This window comes from Poecilia latipinna, unplaced genomic scaffold, assembly GCF_001443285.1.
Source record: "Poecilia latipinna isolate Pla-1442-1.1 unplaced genomic scaffold, P_latipinna-1.0 Scaffold845, whole genome shotgun sequence".
Lineage (NCBI taxonomy): Eukaryota > Metazoa > Chordata > Actinopteri > Cyprinodontiformes > Poeciliidae > Poecilia > Poecilia latipinna.
In genome coordinates this window covers 20,748-41,982 of record NW_015113461.1, presented here as the reverse complement: position 1 = coordinate 41,982, position 21,235 = coordinate 20,748, and the positions used below count along the sequence as shown (strand labels likewise).

General features: G+C 37.6%; 2 protein-coding genes across 8 annotated transcripts in view; both read right to left on the bottom strand.

The window, feature by feature from the left end:
• Positions 1–5,339, bottom strand: part of plpp5 (phospholipid phosphatase 5) — a 13,083-nt gene extending 7,744 nt beyond the window's left edge. Inside the window, exons 1-6 of one of the 2 annotated variants that reach the window (XM_015047845.1) lie at positions 5,182–5,339; positions 2,505–2,631; positions 2,277–2,385; positions 1,114–1,204; positions 960–1,023; positions 734–858 (exon numbers count right to left, since the gene is read on the bottom strand). In XM_015047845.1, coding sequence (XP_014903331.1) covers positions 734–858; positions 960–1,023; positions 1,114–1,204; positions 2,277–2,385; positions 2,505–2,575 — 460 coding nt within the window. In that variant the 5' untranslated portion in view covers positions 2,576–2,631; positions 5,182–5,339. The remainder of the gene's footprint in view (positions 1–733; positions 859–959; positions 1,024–1,113; positions 1,205–2,276; positions 2,386–2,504; positions 2,632–5,181) is intronic. The other variant, XM_015047846.1, reaches the window with a different exon arrangement.
• Positions 5,340–9,565: 4,226 nt separating this feature from the next.
• Positions 9,566–21,235, bottom strand: part of nsd3 (nuclear receptor binding SET domain protein 3) — a 29,567-nt gene continuing 17,897 nt past the window's right edge. For all 6 annotated transcript variants that reach the window (XM_015047836.1, XM_015047840.1, XM_015047841.1 and 3 more), the window contains 10 exons: positions 19,262–19,418; positions 15,688–15,890; positions 15,485–15,597; positions 15,251–15,397; positions 14,733–14,855; positions 13,751–13,867; positions 12,998–13,139; positions 12,805–12,911; positions 12,513–12,717; positions 9,566–11,529 (listed from right to left, as the gene is read on the bottom strand). In XM_015047836.1, the coding sequence (XP_014903322.1) occupies positions 11,288–11,529; positions 12,513–12,717; positions 12,805–12,911; positions 12,998–13,139; positions 13,751–13,867; positions 14,733–14,855; positions 15,251–15,397; positions 15,485–15,597; positions 15,688–15,890; positions 19,262–19,418 (1,556 nt within the window). In that variant the 3' untranslated portion in view covers positions 9,566–11,287. The remainder of the gene's footprint in view (positions 11,530–12,512; positions 12,718–12,804; positions 12,912–12,997; positions 13,140–13,750; positions 13,868–14,732; positions 14,856–15,250; positions 15,398–15,484; positions 15,598–15,687; positions 15,891–19,261; positions 19,419–21,235) is intronic.

Genomic DNA, 21,235 nt, shown 5'->3' with positions numbered 1-21,235 from the left:
CTTTTGTGTTAAATGTTTATATTTACCACCAATGACAAAAAAAGAAACATTTTCATTTTTATGCAAAATTTACTTGTTAAATAGTAAGTACTGTAAGATGAGCAGTATTTCAAAAGAGCAGAAGAAATCTTATGTTTTTTGAACAATAACAATATTTGTTGTTAATCTGTTGCTAAGAGACGTGGGCATTTTCTGGTAACCAAGTGCCATGAAGTAAACATCTGATTTTCAATTTTGCAAAGTTTACCAACTGTAATTTCTTGTGCCCAAGCAGACAAGCAGTATTTCAAAAGGGCTTATGTGTCATAAATAATATTAGTTATTAATTTGGTGTTAAGAGGTGAGCATATTTTTCTTTTTTCTGGTAACGAAGTACCACGAAGTAAACATCTGATTTTTACTTTTGTAAAAGTAGAAATCAGAAGGCAGTGCATTAACATTAGCAGAAACATTACCAGTGCACTGCGCCCCACTAGCAGTCTAGCAGTAGCCTTTTCCCTAAAATAAGCTTTTCAGCTATTATTTCATCTATTAGCCATGTTTAGCACAATTAATGGAGGAAGTCAATGTAAGACAACATGCTAGTGAAGCCCTACATGCCACTGGTAGCTTTTAGGTTAACATTAGCATTTTGGCTATTTTTAGCAATACACTGATTTTAACTTACTGAATAGAGTAAGGAATACGTTTTATACAACTATTTTGGTACCAGCTCAATCAAAATGCTGCTTACAAGAGGAATGTCCGCTGGGAAAGCTTTTTCGTCCCTCTATGACAACATCTGGGTCACCGCTGCAGCGCAGCTCCAAGTTCATCTGACCGTCTGGGAAACAGCGATAGAAGAAATCTGGCCTCGGCCTGAAGGGAATAAAACCAGAGGCGGGATGATGTTTTCATTGGCAGGCGAACTAAAAACTAAAAACAACTGCAAAACTTTGCATGATGTTGAGATGTTTTACCTGCCAACAACAAGTTTGATGACATTGGTAAAAACTCCATTGAGCACCAGAGTCAGAGTCACAGCTGGAGGAAACAGAACCAAGTCATGAAAAACATATGTCACCTCAAACAAGAAATGAGTCAGAAACATGTTTGTAGGAGTTTATTTCTCACCCAGAGAGGCTTCTCTCAGATCGCCATGCTCAGACTTTCTCAACAGATTAAAAACCACGATTATAATCAGGGGGGTTAAAACAGCCACACTCTGAAAAGAGCAGCAGTCAATTTTAGAAACTAAACATCATTCTGCAGGAATAAAACTTCTTCAACCATTATCATGTGGCCGAACTTTCAAAAACAGGTCAACCATGATGTTAAAAACAGGCAGAAAAAACTAAATATAATTAAATTGAGCATTTTTTCCACCTAAAAATAAAATATTACTGTCACCCATCAATAAAACAATATTGATGGGTACAATTAATTGCACAATAAATTAAAATGAGCTGGATAATTTAGATTCCGATTAATATTTTTGAAGGGCATTTTTGTTTATAGAGACGTCATAATACATTTTATTTATGGTTTTGGTTGTGTGAGATTTTTATTTCCGTTTTATTTGTGGTTTTTGGTTGATCTATTTTGGATTTATAAAATATATATTCCAGTTCCAGTGCCCAGTGGGTTTTTTCATCTTTACAAAATTAAAGTTTATTAGTCTTTGATAGGGCAGGTTTGCATTATTATGCCATTATCAATATATTACTTGAAAATGGCCCTAAAACAACATTGTTGTTGTATATCACAATATTTTATGGTACAATTTATCATTGAAATTGTTGAATTTTTGTGTTTTGATTTTGTTTGTGTCTTAAGGTACTTTATTATGCCTTTTTGTAATGTTTGTAATAGCATGGTTTTATTGTAATGTTTGTGGTGTGGACCACAGGAAGACCCTTAAACAAATAACCAAAACCTTGTAACCTTTGTTACAGGTCTACTGTCAATTAAACTCTAACTGGTTTACAGTAAAAAGAAAGATCACAAGGCGTTTAATTGAACAAGTAAAGGATAAAAATGTACAACACACTTCTGGGATTTGTGTTTACTAAAAATGTAGCACAACTTCACCATTACGCTCCGTTTTGTTTTGGTCCATCACAAAAAAATTCCAATAAAATCCATTTCAAGTTTGTGTTTGTAACTTTCTCATATGTACAAAAGTTCAAGGGTCATTACCATGTTACACCCCAATATAAAGTATATTTAGGTGTTCTAAAAAAACATATACATATAACATATAATAAAGTATATTTACTGTTTGTAGGGATACATACAAACATGAGAGGGGTTGGTACGTGGTCCGACTCCACACGATGGAACTTGTACAGCCACATCTCCTCGGCCTGGATCTCTCGGTAGAAAGGAGGGAGCTGCTCCGTCACACTAACAGAACCACAAACAACACCTGCGTCTCAGAAGACGGGTCCATAAAGCTGAACTGTAAACTACACTATGTCATCAACTGCTGTGATGTTAAAAAAGAAAAAAAGGATAAAACTTACAGGAACACAAACAGAAGAGCAAACCGGATGGAGATTTCCGACAGGAAACCTTGCAGCAGCCTCCTCTTCATTTTGGTTCTTGGTTTGGACTTCAGTCAACAGCAAACATCATCCTGCCACTTCTTTACTAAATAAGGGTTAACAAAAGACAAAAAATACTCAAAAGGATTATATAGGAGATTATAGGAGATCATTATAACTATTTAGTAGCACTCTGAGACCCGATTACAATCATCTTAAATGAATATAAGATGGCATACATTTTCAAAATTTTCCAGCACCACACTTCTGAGATAAAAACAATACAAATGAACTAAATAATACAGTTTCAATTCATTATTATATATAATTTATTACCATTATTAATAATGTCTTGTGACAGTATTTAACATTCTACAGCAGGGACAAGGTAAACTAAAGAAACAAAATTTTATGTTTTGAAATGTCTCTTGTACACACGAGTTTTCTGGCAAATAATTTTGGTCTGACTTCACTTCAGGAAATGAAAAAAAAAGTGTATGCATCTTTTTATTAGGTATATGAAAATATCAAATTTCAACTGTAAATATTGTTTTACAAATTTAGGCTGTTAATCAAACCTTAGATTGCAAAACTATTGGTGAAAAAAAAGCTTTCAAAGCTTCTTAGAGTTTTTTCAGTAACTGATTTTAATCATTGAGAATGTTGTTGAATTTCACTGAAACCTGAATAAGGAACTCCAAAAGCAAACAGTGCAGCAGACCTGTTTGAGCCATTTCCCACAGAGGCCCTAGACATAAGCTGGAAGTAATAAAACATGGCTTTGTTGTATAATATGGAGTTGCTAAAAAAAAGTGGCGTGGAGGAGTGATAAAGTACATAAAGGCAGAAAGAGTTGGGGCAAAACAGAGGCTTCATATTCATAGTTTGGAGCTAAAAACGATCTTTGAGATTTTTGTTAAATAAAAATCAACACAGTGACAGACAAATATTTTACTTCCACTTAAAACAATGCCTGTTTCCATTTTAATTTCAACGTTTTTAAGCTAAATGGAAAAATGTAAAGACAAAATAGAAACAAGACCTTTGGAGTTGATAGTAAAGATACATTTTTGATTGGTGTCAGACTCTAAAATATAAAAGCAGAGCAGATCAGCAGCCACTGACAACATCTGCCAACTGGGGGTAGCAGGTGCAAATACCACCAATTAATGACTAAAACTAAAATTTATGTGTTATGTTATGTTGCATGTATCAGTCTAGGTTATTAAATTAGTAAAAGTTGTTTTAAAGCAGTTTAGCAAAATTAAAATCTTCTCATAAAATGTTAGATACAACACTAAACATTCATCTTTTAATAACCAAACTTTCTGCTTTCCCTCTGATTTTATGGTAGACGTGATCACATCTGTCTACTGACTCACACACTGAAGCAGATCCAAATCAGCTTTTGGTAATATTCCTCAGAGATTTTAGTTCATGTTGACTTAAAAATATCTCAATGCTTTGATCGCACCAGGTTCTGACCCGCCCATCTCAGTGCTGCAGCTGCAATCCAGACTCATCAGACCAGGGGTGTTTTTCCTAATTTGTTTTTGTCCTATTTTGGTGAGTCAGAGTAAATCAGCCAGAGTTTCTGGTTCAAAAAAATGAAAAGTGATTTTAGAATAACAGACGCATCAAAGGGATAAATACTTTAAGTTTCTAGTATTTAAAACCAATATTTCCATGGCTGATTGCAATTTTTGGAAATCAGAAATATTATGTTTTTTTGTTGTATTTGGACAGAAAAGTTTTTCAGTCTTTTTAATATTCTTTTTTGGTTTTAATAAACAGGAATGATAATTTTCCCTATTTCTGATGGAAAGTAATATCACTTCACTACATAACTGAAATGCAAGAAGAGCTTGTTTATTTTTCTGTAACTGAGCTGGTGACATGATTTGAGCAGTAAGTCCAGTTTAACCTGCTGGCTGTATGTTTTACATTTGGCCTTTCCCTCCGGTGGCTTTTAAGCACTAACATAAAGAGTTATAATGATATTTAAGTACAGAAGAGATCCATTGTTGTTGGTCTTAACTCTCTGCTCTTACTGGTTGAAAGCTTGCTGTTATTAATCCCGTTCGTGCTGCCCACAGATTAATTTCCTTGGTAAACCCTTTGCCAATAAACAATTTTAAAAGAGTGGGAAAAACCGGATTATTTACTGGCTTGTCGATATTTTTATCTGCCTTTATGAAAACACGTTATAACTTATTCACAGAAGTATTGTCGATAATGTGAATTGAATATGTTAAATCGTTGTCAGGAAGTGCATTTGGGATTTTTCTCAGCGGGTTTAGCAGTTTATTTACACTTATGAATAAAATATGCTACATTATACCCCGTCTTTCCTCGCTGTCTAAAACTAAAATCTGACACAAAGGCCAACATGCTGCACCTGTAAACCCTCCACATCCAGGTGAGAGTGTGATTAAAATATGTAACTTCACTAAATACATATTTAGGTAATTGTAAAATCAAACCAATCTCCAAACCAAAACCTGTCAGGATAGAGAAACATCAAATAAATAGAAAAAAAAATCAAGTAGAAGCAAATCTGTAATAAGCTAAGCTAGCATTTGTCAAACAACAATACATCCTTCATCTGATTCATTTCCGTGTTATCATAAAGAAGCAGAGTGTCTCAGTTACTAACCTTAAACAGGCCGGAATTCAACTCTCCATACTTGATTTAACGCGTTAATTTACACAAAACGAGCCTCGGCATCCCTCTTTTCCTGCAGACACTGGAGGTATTTGAAGAAACAGAGGTGTCACGGAAGAGGGTAGCTGCAAGTGAAGCTAACGGCTAAAACTGACACTTCCGGTTTGTAGTTTCATGATAAAAGTCCCAGAGAGAGGCAAACATAATTGTTTTTGTCTTTTATTATTATTATTATTATTATTATTATTATTATTATTATTATTAAGCTTATTAACAACAATAATTATGATAAGATATATTATTATTATTATGATTTCTTTACTTAATTTTAGTTGGGGTTTTTTTTCCCCAGTTTCTTTGTTCAATAGAGTCAGCAGTCACTGCGAAAGTTTTCGTTGTTGTTGTTAAAACAGGTACATTTCTGTCTTGAAATTCATTTTTGGAATAGTTTTATGACATCTTTTATGAGATCTGCATTCTTAGAATTGTTTTTTACAGTGAGATGTTATGATGACATAACGCATTTACCATCTACAAAAATTGTATTAGGTTTCAATTCTGTGTATTATTTTTTTAATACATAAAATGACACAAACAAGATAAAGTGAGATAAAAGCACTCTGTAGCCACACAAATGTATATTAAAAATAACTGTACCTTAATATATTATCTTAACATTACCTACATCTACAAATAATTGATTAATTTCACTTAAATGAAACTAAACTTGTTTTAGAAAATATGCATGCATATTTCTTAATTTATTTTTTTGGAGTTCTGTAAACCAGAAGTTTCAATATGGCCCAGTTTACGAGCTTTGACACGTGGATGCAAGAAGCCACGTCACGTTATAGCTCGCCATCTAGGGGTTAAATCCACTTCAATTGAAAAATAAATATCGATTATTTACGTATTTTTCACTTTTCATTTTGCACATCAAACACTTAAATATATTGCAGAACCTGTAGGTATTAATCCTCTTGGATGTTTTATCCTTCTATTGTTTTAAAATTAATAATCATGATCAACAAAATTAGGGCTTTTCTTTGTTAAAATATAAGAAAAGACAAAAAACCGAATGTCAAAGTGAAAGCCGATTTCTACAAAAAATAATGACAAATATAAATATTTGATTACATATGTGTTCACCCTATTAAACTGTTTAGTAGATGCACCTTTGGAGTCTGTAGATCTCAGTCATACCTGCAATTTTACTCCTTTATTAATTTTGTCAAATGTGATTGATTTGTAGAAGCAATAAAAGAGTAAAACATCCAAAGGGCTGAATACTTTTTAAAATATCAATAGATAAAAGCTATATATTGCTACATAGATGGTTAAAAAGTGAAGCAGCAAGAAATGTTTCACTGAGACAGAGTACAGCTTTATTAAAGTCAAACTTCAGGCATGTCTGAACTCTTCAAACTCAACTTCAGAATGAAAAAGGACAGAATCAATATCTTCAAATAAAAAGACAGATCATGTACAAAAAGAAGAGTGTCTTCTCAACAGTCACACACATTTAGAAGCAGAATTTTACAGGCAAAAATAAAAATAAAAAAAGAGCACACCACAGTAACATGAGTCTATGCAAATTCAATGCAAAGTATTTACAGGTTCCTCGACAATGTGTGTGTGGTATGCCGTAACACAGGTAGTTAACATGGCGGTGTGTGTTCATCCACGGTTTAATCGAAGCAACACCAAGAGAGATAGATATGACCCCAGTCAGCGTTACTGTGAGCAGGTTTCCTACAAGTAAGAAGAGATGAAGAGTGCTTATGCAGGTGAAATTATTCATTTATTCCAACACTATTTGACAGGATGTCAGGTGAGACCTCAACAACAGACGGCCCAACATTGCACAAAAAAAAAAAAAGACGTAACAGTGAACTGAAACTTTCCCTTTGACCATCAAAGGGGAGAGGGATTGGGTGTTTCTTCGTAGATTTGAAACAAAAATCAGAGCTAAGGGTCACTTAAAGGAGAAAATAAAAGCATAAAACCAGACGGAGAGACAATTAAAGCAGTAACACTTCAGCTGCATCAGCTCAGTAGGGCAGGAGGCGACCAACTGGCACAAAGATGCGAGTGCGATCATGCGATCTACAGGTGCAAAGAAAAACAAAAATAAAGGCTGTTTGGGGTTTTTTTATTTTCTTTTTTTTGCAGAATCTCTGTGCAATGTGGTGAAAATCAAAACAAAAGCAACAAATACAGTAAAACAATGGCATCGATTCGAATCCTCTGATGTTGGAAGCATGCACTCCAGCTCGACAACATTCACCATTACAACAAAAACAGAGGCTTCAGTGGGAATTATACAACCACAAAAACCAGAAGACATTCCCTCAAGCAACAAGGAGGCTTATGTGAGAAAAGCAAAGACATACAGAAACATCAAGTTTTAAGTTCGCAAAGGAAAGTGCTTTAACGACGCACTACAGAAGTACAATTAAAGCAAAAAGACAGAGCGTAAAGAATCCATCACTTTCAGCTCTTTGGATTAGTTTCATAAATAGCTCAACTCCAATGTGTAATTTTTCTGATTATTTGTCTGATTTGTAAAAGGTTTGAGGTGAAAATGTGAAAACCTCCAGCACAACTGGAGTTGAAAAGAAATCTCCTAATTATTTCCTTTTTTTTTTTCCTACATTCAGCTACAAGTTTAACAGGGAAAAAGAAAGCTTAAACTACTAGAGAAGAGCAAAAATAGTCCTAAAAATAAATCTTTCAATGCAATTATCTGCAATTCATCCTGGTCTTAATTAAGTGACTTGAGCAACATAAAAAGGGGGATTTCACGTATAATATTTTAGCCATTAACTGCTGAAAAGCTGCAACACTGGCCTTGCTGAAAAAAGCAAAACAAAAGCAATAGCAAGTTTAAAGACACTTTAAAGGAAAGAACATGGCAACATTGGCACTTTTTCACCCTGTGACCCCCAAAAATTTCTTCCGTGGGCAAAAACAAAGAAAAGCAGACATGATTACAGAAAATTCTCTCATCCTGCCATGATTACATTTATCTGCAACAAAAAAACCTCGCATTTCAATACCGAACTGCGTTAAAACACCGATTACAGTGAGTCATAAAACAGGCCGACAAGCAGATGCTGTCATCAAATGTGGAATCATTACACCAAATGTAAGAAAATGGTTAGATACAGGCATAAAACATAAAACTCCCCGTGTGTGTGTGTGTGTGTGTGTTTTTTATCTCATTATTTCATCATCTATGTTCGTTTACACCTTGGCACGAGAGACGTGCTTCTCTCGTGCACGTCTCCCTGCACGAGAGAAGGGAGACGTGCAGTAACTCGTCTCCCTTCTCTCGTCTGAGAAGGGAGACGAGTTACTGCACTGGTGTTTGGAAAAAAGAAATCTGTATAAAATGCGGTGCAATAAATACAAAAACTTTTGTTCTGACTTGATGAGCAATTTAAAAACACTGTACAGAAGTTTGTGTTTGTACATCATACTGGACTGGATTGTTGTCACACCATTTCTTCCTGGAAACAAACAAAAAGAAGTGCCTCTGGAGGATTTTTTCTCTCGCTTAAACCAAAAGCTGGGGTGGCAGTTTATTCCTATTTGGGCCGCCCTCTGTCCAAAACAACAACAACAAAATAAACTCCTAGCAGTTAGGCCACTTTTGTTTAAAAAGAAAGGAAAAGGAGACCTAGCATTCACAATGTTTCCAACTAAGAGGCAAAAACAGTCACAACATAGATTAAACTCCAATGTTATAACAAGAAGAGGTATCTGTTTTTTGAAATACTTGTCTTGTCCGTGTATTTCTGTGTCTGCCGGTGTGAAAGTGCTTTTCATAGGTTTGGCAAAAACATAAAAAGAAACGCCGTCACAGTACACGTGTGAAATGAAACAACTGAAATGAGCTGCAACCCTCTGCAGCGTGCCGAAAATTAAAACTTAAGGCTTATTAACAATACTTGAAACACAGCACCAGTGATCACAAGCTGGCCCCCCCTCCCCAACCATTTACTATACAGGTAACGGGAATTAAGTAAAGGACGCGTGAGAACGTTAAAAAAAATCCCCAAAAAACCAGGAAGTTCTCCTTCCAGACGCGACAGAAGAGCCTCCGCCGTCCTGACTTTTAAGTACTTTACAATATGGTGAGCCAATTATGTACACAATGGCGAGTGGGACTGGCAATATGAAATCACAAGTACTTCTGTAATGTCATACCATTACACTATATACCATTATATTTCACCTTAATAGGACTATTTTCACAAAGAGGTCTGCGTAATGTTCAACACCGAAACAAACAAACGTAATACACCACTCACCGAGATGAAGTGAGAGAAATTTGTCTGTAAACATTAACAAACATAGATACTGTATATAATTATATTCATCTATACCCCATAAGTATATTAAAAAGCATGTTCAAGGAGGATTGGAATGTAGTGTGGTCCTGGAAAACAAAACAAACAAAAACAAACAAAAAAAAAAGTAAAATTGCACAAATTTGGTCATTTTTCCGAGTTCTTTTTCCACAAGAAAGAAGAAGTAGGGTGGCGGATTGTGTCGGAGGCGATGAAGAAGAGCTGCCTCGTCTACGTCGTTTACAGCAGGTAAACGGGGGAGGAGAGCAGCACGGCGGGTGGAGAGGTTCGACGTAGCACCTCCCCTCCTCCTCCTCCTCTACTCCTCTCTAAACTTTTGAGATCTTCAGAGCGCCGAAGCACGGCAACACTTACAGGACTGTGGAAAAAGTGTTCGCCTCCTTACAGGTTTCTCTTGTTTTTCAGTCACATTTTAATGTTTCAGATCAAATAATGTTTAATATCAGAGCTAAATAATCTAACTGAACACAAAAAGCTGCTTTCAAAGGATGATATTTATAGAGGAAAGGAAAGGCTGCTCACAGCATCCTGAGTCTATGTAAAGACGTACCTGTCTACGCCTAATAAATCATTAATTAACAGGAAATTAATCCCAGGTGATCAGCAGTTTAACAGATTAAAATAGGCCAGAATATCTCAAAAACCATCTTATGATCAGTCTGGTAATGGTTACAATCATATTTCTAAGGATTTTAGATTCACTGTAAAAACACAAAATCTTACCAAGTATTTCTGGTTTTTTTAGTGAAAATATCTTATTACACTTGAATTAAGACAAAAATAACTTATGAAGATACGGAAGCTTGTTTTAAGTAAATAATTCCTTGATATTGATGAGAAAGTGCTAGTTCCATCGGCAAATAATTTCACTTATGGGAAAATTGTCTTGTTAAAATAAGCTCCCACGTCTTCCTGAAAAGTTATTTGTAAGTCAGTTTTGTCTTATTTCAAGTGTAACATAAGCGCACTAGAAACCAAAAATACTTGGTAAGATTTGGCGTTTTTGTTCAATGTAGAAAAAATGGAAAAGTGGTATCTCCACATCTGAATGACTTAAAAAAGGTCATTATGAAGGTTTTTCAAGAGGTCTAGTCAAAGTCTGGAGCTCATTCAGATGGACAAAGTATGACATTATGTCACTGTTGCTCAAAACGAAGTGTGTTTGAACTGAAACAGAGCAAAGAAGAATATATAAAATATTTATATCCAAGTATTAGTGAGAAATTACTTTCCTACCTTTAGCCAGGTTGTTTTGATTCGCTTTTCTCCCCTTTAAATAAATTAAATCATCATTTCAATGAATGTTTTTGAGTTCAAACAGATTGCGTTTGATATTAAAATTTGATATTAAAATGATGCGAAACATTTAAATGTGACAAAAAAGCGCCAACAGTAGAAGAAGAAACGCAGTAAGGTCTGGGCCCTCCGGAGGGCGCAGGCGAGCTGTAGAAAGTGTAACTATTGGTCTTTTATGGCGAGAGGAGAGAAAACAGCGCATGATTATGCTCAGTCACCTTCCCGTGTCGTTCCTTCAGTCGCTCTGCTCTCGCTGCCAACAGCATCAGTTCATCGGCGTGTCCCAGCCGCTAGCAGCGGCTATCGCACCGTTTAAAAAACAGAAAAACAAACAAAAACAAACACTGTATCCCCCTTGTGAAGTGCACCGCTGCAGACGTCAGAGAGCACTTCGCTGGGAATGAGGTATAGTGGAAGTTGCGGCTTCACTCTTTAGACTCCTCTTTGACCCTGACGGGGCTCCGATCGAAGCGCCGCGGCTGGGTCGAGTCGGAGCCCAGCGGACTGAGCGGGTCGTGGTTGGAGCAACAGAGGCGGTCGTCCAGAGCGGAGGCGGTGAGCGCCCCCGCCTCGTGGTCCCGGCAGAACGAACGGGGGCAGAAGTCGCAGAGTGACGAAGCCGAGGCGCCGCATACGCTGCAGTCGTGCCATGGACATTCCCAGCGTCCTGCAGAGAGAAGCTTGAAGATAAGGTCTGAACTGAGGCTTTAAAAGTGACCCATGCTTACAGGTTAGAATGAGTCGAAGGGCGATACAAAACATAATTACTACAGTTTTTGCACAAATCAATTGTAAATGATGAGATGTCATTCTGGTCAGTTCTGACTATTTTCTGATTTACGGCCTCATGTCACTTTAAATCCAAATAAGTAGCATAGTCAGAGCCAGGGTCCAAAAAGGCTCAACAGCCTGATAAAAAAGGCCGGTTCTGTTGTGATTCTGTTCTGGGGATGCCCCGAACTCAACATTTACACTCGTAAATGAAAATAACTGCAAGCAGAAGCGCAATTATACAAGAAAAAAAAAAAGGCAAAAGTCGAGCCTTCTGCACAACCAACAAAATGCAGCAAGTGATTTCCGAACGGTAATCAGCAACAAAACACTCGTCTTTTCCAGCAGCTATTGTTCAGCACACAGAAAACCAAATCACCAAACATGCTGGAGTTCCGCTGCGGTTGCTAGGTAACCTGGCTGGGCCGGTTGCAGTTGCTAGGTAACCTGGCTGGGCTGGTTGGGGTTGCTTGGTAACATCGCAGTGCCCATAGAATGTTACTCAACAATTGGACGAGTTTTGAAACGGATCATTTCCAGATATCAAAAACCTTAAGTGGTCTTTTTAAACACTTTGACCGTTTTTAGAGACTCAAATGAAAGCATAAAAACATGCATGATGTGAATTTTACCCATTTTGTTGTTGTCACAGAATGATTTTAAGGCTCTTCTTACTGATTTTGTCTGTAAATGTTTTGAGAAATCTTTTAACTAATTTATTAATGATGGCACTAATTTTTTCTGTTTTGCATAAGATGTTCTGTAAACACCGTGTGCTGCTGCCAGTCTTGGTGAAGATTCTCTTGCAAGATATATTTTTAATCTCAATCAGATTTTTCTGTCAAAATTCAGGTTAATAACAATGAAGGTTGTGTTTACCGTATGGCGGCTTGGTGAGGTTGAGACACAGCAGGTGATACGCTTTTGGACAGTCCTTCCTGTCGCACATCACCAGCTCTCCTCCTTCTCCGCAGCAGAAACAGACGTATTCGTGTGTGTGTTTGCCCTCCGGCCGCAGCTTCCGCTTCTTGGGCTTCAGCTTGGCGTTCTTAGCCTTCTCCTCCTTCTCCATCACCACGGCACTCTGGAGAAAACGACACAAAAGACATCAGGTGTGAAGTTTCACCAATCTCGGGTTCGCTTCCGGGAAGTTTGGAGCAAACGTGCTCACCGTCGGCTGAACGCCGAGGAACCCGGAGCAGTTGTCGGATCCGCAGTGGCAGGACATCCTCCGGTTGCCCACACAGTGTAGGTTGTAGTTGAACGTCAGCTCTGTGCCTGCAGACAAACCAACAACAAGTCCCCCAGTAAATGGTGTGTCTGTCATGAAAACAGCTGCCATAGATGCTCCGTCTTCAACTCACCAGCCTCGATGTTGCAGAGGGTGAAGAGCCCGATGCGAACATCTCCGTTCACCGTCCACTTCTGGGTTTCACAGTTGGGGCTGCAGCTGTGGTTCATGAAGCGAGACGAGTTTCCTTTTGGGCCGGCGTCTATCACTCGGTCCTGTCCGGCAATATCGAAAAAACAGAAGTTTTATTCTTCTTTTAATTAACTAAAACTTACACTCGTCGTTGGCTTTGACGCCGTGTTGAATAAAAGCTTTTAAGGATTTACTTAAACTGCCAAGAGTTTCCACTCTCCAGAGTTTCGATGTTGAGTGCACAACTTTAAATTTAAGGTGGATTACCTCTAATCTGCAGAGTTAAAACTGTACATAAAGATTCAAACATTTCATAAACAACATCGAATATCTTTTTCAAAGTTCCATCAAAAAGCTAGAGTGCTTAAAGAGCTAAAAATAAAACATCAAGGAAAAAAAAACAGAACACGTTTTTACGGTTAAATGTTTTATGAACATAGAAACATTTTATAACCTTCCAGACATTTCCCTTAAGAAAAAACATTTTGTAGGTGAAGTTTTTCTTGTGCAGAATTACTGATGATCTGTTTTAATACGTTTTATGGAAGCATTATGCTTTTTCAGTGTTTAAATTAAAGTGTTTATTATTTTACATCATTTTATGTTTAGTGGTTTATTCATATGATCCATCAACATGCCAGCGTTTTTACGGCACTGATTAATTTCCACGTTTCCACAGCAGCAGCATCTTTACCTTGGTTAGTGTGAGCATGTAGAAGTTGGTCACGTGATTTTCGTGGGCTCGTTTAATTCGCTGCTGGCATTCCTCCGAGTCTATAACCTCTCCCACGTATTCGGTCACAAAGTCACCCTGAAGGAAACGGAAAACCTTTTTATTACACTTTTCATTACAGTAGGCATAAACCAGACGCCTTTATCTGACTAGTCAGTCGTGACAGCAGCAGGTTGAATGACAGGTTTTGATTTCAGCAACCTCCTAATACATGATTACATAAAAAAATTTAAGTTTTACATTCAATCACAAAATTATGATCAACATTTGTTTCCAGTGCAACTACTGTGTATCATCATTTAGTTAACAGATTGTAGAAATAGGTCTGTCAAGATAATCAATTTGATATGATAAACTATCCCAGTAATTATTACGATAACCAATACTGTATGAATCTGTTCAGAGATATGAATCTGTTAAAATATTAATAAATAGTTGTGGTTACATTTGAGTAGTACTTCTTAAAATTAAATAATATAGAATATGTTTTGATTTTATGGTGCTAATTTAGAAGTATTTGTCTTTATGTACAGCAGTAAATGCCGTATAATGTGACAAAGTGAGGTTGAGGCAGCAGTGTAGTAGAAATAAGAAATACTGCCACCTGCAGGTGGGAGTTCGTAGTCACATGTTTTTGACTATTTTTGTAGAAAATTTAAATAAACTCACAATTATGGATTATTGCAAAAAAGTGTGGGGATCTACTGATTTTACCTGAATTTCCAAAATCACATAGTTTAAAAAAACTGGAGGGACAGTAAATAGATAAAACCTGCTTTGATTTGATTGATAAAATTATATTTAAGCATTCAACTGTTATCTTGCATACACTTATGCACTCCCTGGAAACTAGAGGGCCACATAAATATTTATGGCGTGCTGGATTTGACCCTCGGGCCTCAAGTTTGACACATATGGTCCAGACGTCAGGCTTGGCTCTCACCTTGCGGAGCGTTTGGTTCGTTCTGAGCCCCCAGCCGCAGCCCTCCGTCTTCACCACCTCAGTTTCTGCGTACAGCCGCTTGGAGAAGCACTGATTCTCACATCGGTCTCCTGCAGGACACACCTGATGCAGACAAGAGAGGGGTCACACTTTGGGTTTTAGTCATTTACAGCCCTACACTGCAAAAACACAAAATCTTAACAAGGATTTTCAGCCTAGTGAAAATATCTTATTACACTTATTACACTAAGTAGTATCATCCTGCTACAACTTCCTGTCATTTTCTTCAAAAAAAAAAAAAAAAGTGTTTTCATTGCAGATTTGCGAAATACACAATAAATTTTGTAGCAGCTGTAAAAACCCCACCTCATCCTAGTATAAAAAGCTTTTTTATAAAAAAAAAAACCCTGAGCTTTTTCTAACTTGGTGTGTTTCCGTTAAAGCAGATTAAATTTCGTAATTATAAATTTTATGGTCAATGGATATTCAGCTGTTTACCAAACAAAGGGGATACAAACCTGCGGGTGACACTCGTACTGCAGCATACGGTTTAGACACTGGGAGTCGAGGCTGCAAGGATGCTCCTCTGTTGGTTTGCAGTTGCATCGAGGGATTTCTGACAAGTCGGCCACGTGCATCTGCACCTTACCCACTGGCTTATTGGACTGTTACAGGAAAAAAACAGAATATCCGCTAAGATAGAGTCTACTGAAGCGTTTTTGTGTATTTAGAGACGTTAAAGGGATGTAAACCTTGATGATTTTGTATGGTGGAGGTTTGCGGGAGTTGCGTTCCTGCTCCAGAGCTTCCCTGCTCTCCCTCTGAGCCTTGAGCTCCTGAAACCGCCGGGCTGCTTCTTCCAGAGCTGAAACATGAACAGCGTCTCATGAAATCCCTTCAGCTGTGTTGTGAGGCAACAGAAACCCAAACAGGTTCAAAAAGGTTCAAATCTCACCTTTCTTGAAGGTTTTGTTGATGTTGATCTGACCCGTGACGAAGTTCTTGTCGTTCTCCACGTATGGGAACACGCGGCCCTGGTTGATCCAGTAGTAGTCATGGGAACCAAAGAAGAAGACTGGGAAGTCGCCAATGTCGTGCCGAAGGCTCTGGATGTTAGACGGCACCAAGCGAGGGTTGCAGATCTCAGCCGGCCACCATCTAAAAAGGAACGTCAAACGTAACGAGACGGAGAGAAGGATTAGAAAAGTAATTACAGAGCGAGGGATCTGTGGTGTTTTATTTAAAAGTGACCTTGAACAGGTTAGGATAGATTTATGGGCTAAACCAAACATGTTCATTACATTTTTTCACAAAATAATTCTTAGATCATGAGATTTTAGTCTGATCAGTTTATTTTGAGTTCTTTGGGGCTCCTGTCACTTTAAATCCAACTCAACGTTTACACTCGCACGTGAAAAAGGTTTTATCCAACCGTCTTTTCTGAATGGTTAATCAACAACAAACCATCTACCTCGTTCAGCAGGAATGGAACAGCTAATACAGCGGTAAAACCAGCTCACCAAATCTGCCGGAGCTTTTCTGGGGTTGCTAGGTAACGGGCTGGGCTTGCCTGTGGTTGCTAGGGAACGGTTGGGCTATTTTTAAAAGCTCTTTTTAAACCAAATTGAAGTACAAAAACGTTCAAGATGTGAACTTTGTATAATAGCTTCTGTTTAATTACCCAGCGTTTGAATAAGCTTTTTTTTTTTTTACATGACGCAATAAATAATTTGATCTTCTTAAATAGATTGATAATTACATAAATCCGGTAGAGCATTATAATCTACTGTTATTTCATCTATCTAAAAATAGTGCCATAAACCAGGATTAACCTGATTCTACAAACAATTGCATTTCCACACAATTATTCAAAACTGATTTAGTTTTTAGATGCTGCTCATTCACATGTGGTTTTCTGTTTTTCATACTGATGGAGGAATTGAGGTAACAGTTACTGAATTAAACGATGACTACCTGAATTTGGAGTATTTATTTTAGGCAAAGTTGAGCAGAGATTCATCCTCTACTGAAGCACAAAAACAAATTAATTTCTTTATTATTGATCTCAGCAAAGCTCACAGTGTTTACATTTATATTTGCTCCAGCTTGCTTTAACAATCTGCAGGACAAAACAAACCCACATGCCTCTTTTAGGGAGACTAGGTGTTGCAAATGAGGTTAATTAAATCAGATCTCCTGTTGGTTCATTTCAGGAAACGTTTTGCTAAACAGTTTCCAGGAAAATGCAGAACATCCATCTAAAACATCCCAACCTGTTTTATTTCAGAATGTGATTTATTTTGTAACATCTAAAAATAAAGAATACAAATCAGTGGGTTTCTGAGAGGCTGATGTTAAGAGTTCATCTCTAGTTGCTTTCTTTCACCTGCCAGGTTCAGATATTACAGGTACTCAGACTGAAGGCTTTTTTTCCCTCAGGATAAAAGCAGGCGATGCCAAAATGTTTATTTTTTTTCTCCTCTTAACAATGACAGGGTAAGAACTCCTGCAGCATTTATCCAGCAAAGTGAATGCTTTTAGAGTGGTCTTCATGAGTGGTTCTCTAAGCTGCCTGCAGGTTTCTCATACATTTTTTTAGTCCAGTCTTTCCACTCAACTAGGAGAACATAAACCGCTGCAGCATTTCATTACAACAAGCCTAAATAACATTGTGTCAGTTCCACTTTTACTGCCAAATTAGCTCTGGATCCAACTAGATCCCTCAAGGTGTGCTGCGTTATTCTAGACGTTGGCAGCAGGTCTTTTAAATCCAGTATTCATGAGTTGAAGCCTCCAGTTTGTTTAATGACTGATCTGGAGAACCTGGGTGCCAAGTCAACACGTTAAGCCAAACTTTTCGACAAGTAGGCCAAAATTGTTGAGTCAAAAGTAACCGGTACTTGGGTGACAGTAAAATATATATATATATATATATATATATATATATATATATATAAAAACTAATATCAAGCAAATAAAGTCGCCTGTATTTTTTTTCTTTTGTAGGAAAGGGATGGTATTCATTGTAAATCTAAATGTTAGAGGGGCACCATTATGTACTTTCCAGGTACTTTGTGCCTCTTTATAGTATATTCAAGTTGTTAAAAAATGATTTATATATTAAATATGACTTAAAATTCATTGAAATTGGGCCTCTGTCACTTTAAGAAACAATGTCTTCAAAATGTCATCAAATCTTTCCTCTGTTAACCCTTTAACAATGTTTTTGCCAGTGTTGCAATGAGAAGCAGCTCATATAATGAGATGCACAGTTCTAGGTGTTTGCTAATTGCTGCTGGCTAGTCTGAAGGAGCTGAGGGGGGGAAGTCACAGAGGAGAGCTGCTCTGTAAGGAGATCAGCAACTGCAGCTCAAAGACTGAGCTGCGCCTTGAAGGAGGTGCTACATCCAACCAGACCTGTTGCAATAAGCAACAAGTTAATTAATCACATGATCAATTAAAACAAGTTAAATTTCCATTTGTAACACGTCCGTGCAACCCAGCAAGTTAGAATATGCATGTTCTCCCTGTGCATGAGTGGGTTCTCTCTGGGTACTCCAGCTTCCTCCCGCAGTCCAAAAACATGACTGACAGGTTAATTGGTCTCTCTAAATTGTCCCTAGGTGTGAGTGTGTGTGCATGGTTGTGTGTCCTGTCTGTCTCTGTGTTGCCCTGCGACAGACTGGTGACCTGTCCAGGGTGACCCCGCCTCTCGCCCGAAACATTCGCTGGAGATGGGCACCAGCACCCCTCCCGACCCCATTAAGGGACAAGGGTGTACAGAAAATGGATGAATTTCGATTTGCATGATTTATCATTTTGCTCTTTTCTCTCTTTCTACCAAAAACTGAATGACAAAACTCTTCAGTCTGATGCTTTGGTCTCAACTAGCCCTTTTTTTTGAAGATCAGTTTTGTTTACATAGACTTCAGCATTTAATTTATTTGTCATTTGTGTTTTCTTTAATTTAGTTTGGATATTTAAAATGTCTTCCAGTTCCAGAGTTAAATGTTAATTAGAAATTCAAGTTTATTGATCTTTAAGAATATGTTCTTGCATTATTATTATGCCATTGTCTTTAAATTACTTGAAATTGGTCTTAAACCAACAATATTTTATTGTTGGCTTAACTTCTGGGACAATTTATCGTCCTGTAAAATTTATCGTGACACGCCTCGGTCCACCCAGGCGTTTTCCACGGCTGAATGGTTGCCATCAGAGATTAAAGGATTTCTCCAACATGCATGTTTGTGATGATACAATAAATAAAACCGAAGATTTTACATAATGCCGCTCCTTAAAGAATTTTCCACATTTGCGACATCTAGTTTTTCCCAAATACTTTTTTCCCTCTTGATTCATTTCTTGGACGACTACTTTTTACTTCTACTTGAGTGAAAACGTGTTGAAGTAGTCCTACTCTTACTTGGGTACGTTTTTGGGGGACTCTACCCACCTCTGCTTAAATGTAACCACACAATGACAGACATCTAACCCTCACCACTCTGCGATCGATGTGCTCTGCCTACCTGTAGTTTCCCAGTTTGACCCAGACAATTTGTTTGTAGTGAGGCTTCTTCCCCGCCCTGCAATCACTGCAGGACCAAGCGCCTTCGGGCATCTCCATCTCCAGACACTCCGGGTGGAAGGAAGCTGGGCATGAGTCGCAGCACAGCAACTTTCCTCCTACATTTGGATGGATGTAAACATGTGTTTGTGTGTGCACATGAAAGTGTGTGTGAGTGTGTAAGTGTGTGTAAGTGTGTGTGTGCATGCGGATGGGAGAATGGGTATGCAAAGAGAGGAGGAGTGTATGATTAGGTGGATGCACATCAAACACCTGGACAAACTCTGAATCTCAATTGCAGACAAGCATAAGCAGGACATAAGGATTTAAACTATATTTTATTCATATTTAGGACAAGAAAAAACTTTTTAATTGAAAATTTAGTAATTATTTTGAATAAAAACAGAGATTTGCACTTGACAGAAGGTTCCAGTGATGGCAACACTGCAATAAAATCTTATGCAAGCAACAGCTTATACTGCAGCAGTTCCAGCATGTCTGGCAATCAGATTCAGAGCACTGTACCAAGACCAGTCTATGGGAAATACATGCGGCAGCACTGGAATAAAAAGTCAGCCAGCAAAGTAGAAATTATTCAGGGTTATAATCAAACACATTATCTGCAATAAGCAGGCATGCAGTCCTGCTAGAGCAGCGAACCTGTCCGATCGCACAGCGCATCCTGCAGAGACCAGCTTGAATGGAATCCAATGTTTACAATATTGGCATTTTTTTGTTTTTGTGTTTATCAACTTAAAAAAACCAGTCCCTGCTTAAATGCACACAAATCTTTTTACTGACTGGGATCACATTCCATCCAAGACGGGTCAAAAAAACAAAAATCAAAATAGCTGCAGTCAGCATAAAAGAGGTGAAGCTGAACAAGGCCCTTTCAAATCAAAAACAAGCCCAAAGTGCTGAAGCAGAGAAGCAGTGCACCTCCAGCAGTGATCCACACAGGAAAAAAAAAAAAAAAAACACAACCAGAATTAATTAACCCAGAACATCCAGCAGAGGGGAATATACACAGAGCTGCTTCAAGTTTAATGGCTAGTTGGGTTTCCGCAGTAGCAAAACTCCATCGTCATATTTAAGTTTTCCTTTTTTTAAGGTGCTGTATGTACCCAGACTGAATGATTGATCCTCAGAACGGGCCCCATGCAAGAACGAGTCTCCTTCGTAAAAATACGCCTGTCAGGAGTTTATCATAAATTATAAAAACTTGCTAATGAGATATTAGTCATCCTAATGTCATCACACCTAAACTAAACCAAATGAATTTAACTTTGCGTTAGGGCTGGATGATGTGGCTGAAGGTTTTACGATAAGTGTTTCACATCAGTCAATACTGATAATTATTTATTGATTAGTTTCTTTGGTTTTAAATATATTTGAAATACTCCCAACCCAGTGATGTGACCTTTCTTGTTTTATCCAGTTTTCACTGTCGTTTTTTATTATTAAGCAGTTATGAGGCACAGTGGCAAAACCTGAAACTGTTGCTGCACAAGTTACTCAACAGGTTGTTGCTAGGTAACCAAAGAGCGAGTGAGTTAGTTGACGCCACCAACCTTACTAAACTCTCCATGAGAGTTTGAGCTGCTAAAGTCTTTCCTCTCACTACATCTCCCAGAATGCAGTGCGGTTCTAGATCAGAGTTCAGTGAATATTAAGACGTATTTATACAACCAGATTTCAGATGTATTTTAATAAGATTTACTGAAGTAGAAAATTTTAGTAGAAAATTCTCAATGAAAATCTGAAAAGTGTGGCCTGCATTTTTGTATTCAGCCGTTTACTCTAAAACTCGTAAGTAAGACAAAATGAAGGAAACGTCTCAGAGAAGTCAGAATTCTAAAAAAAAAAAAAAAAAAAAAATTTTGAGAAAAAAGCCCAATTTTTATTTTTTTTTTTAATTTTTTTTTTTTTTTTTTCA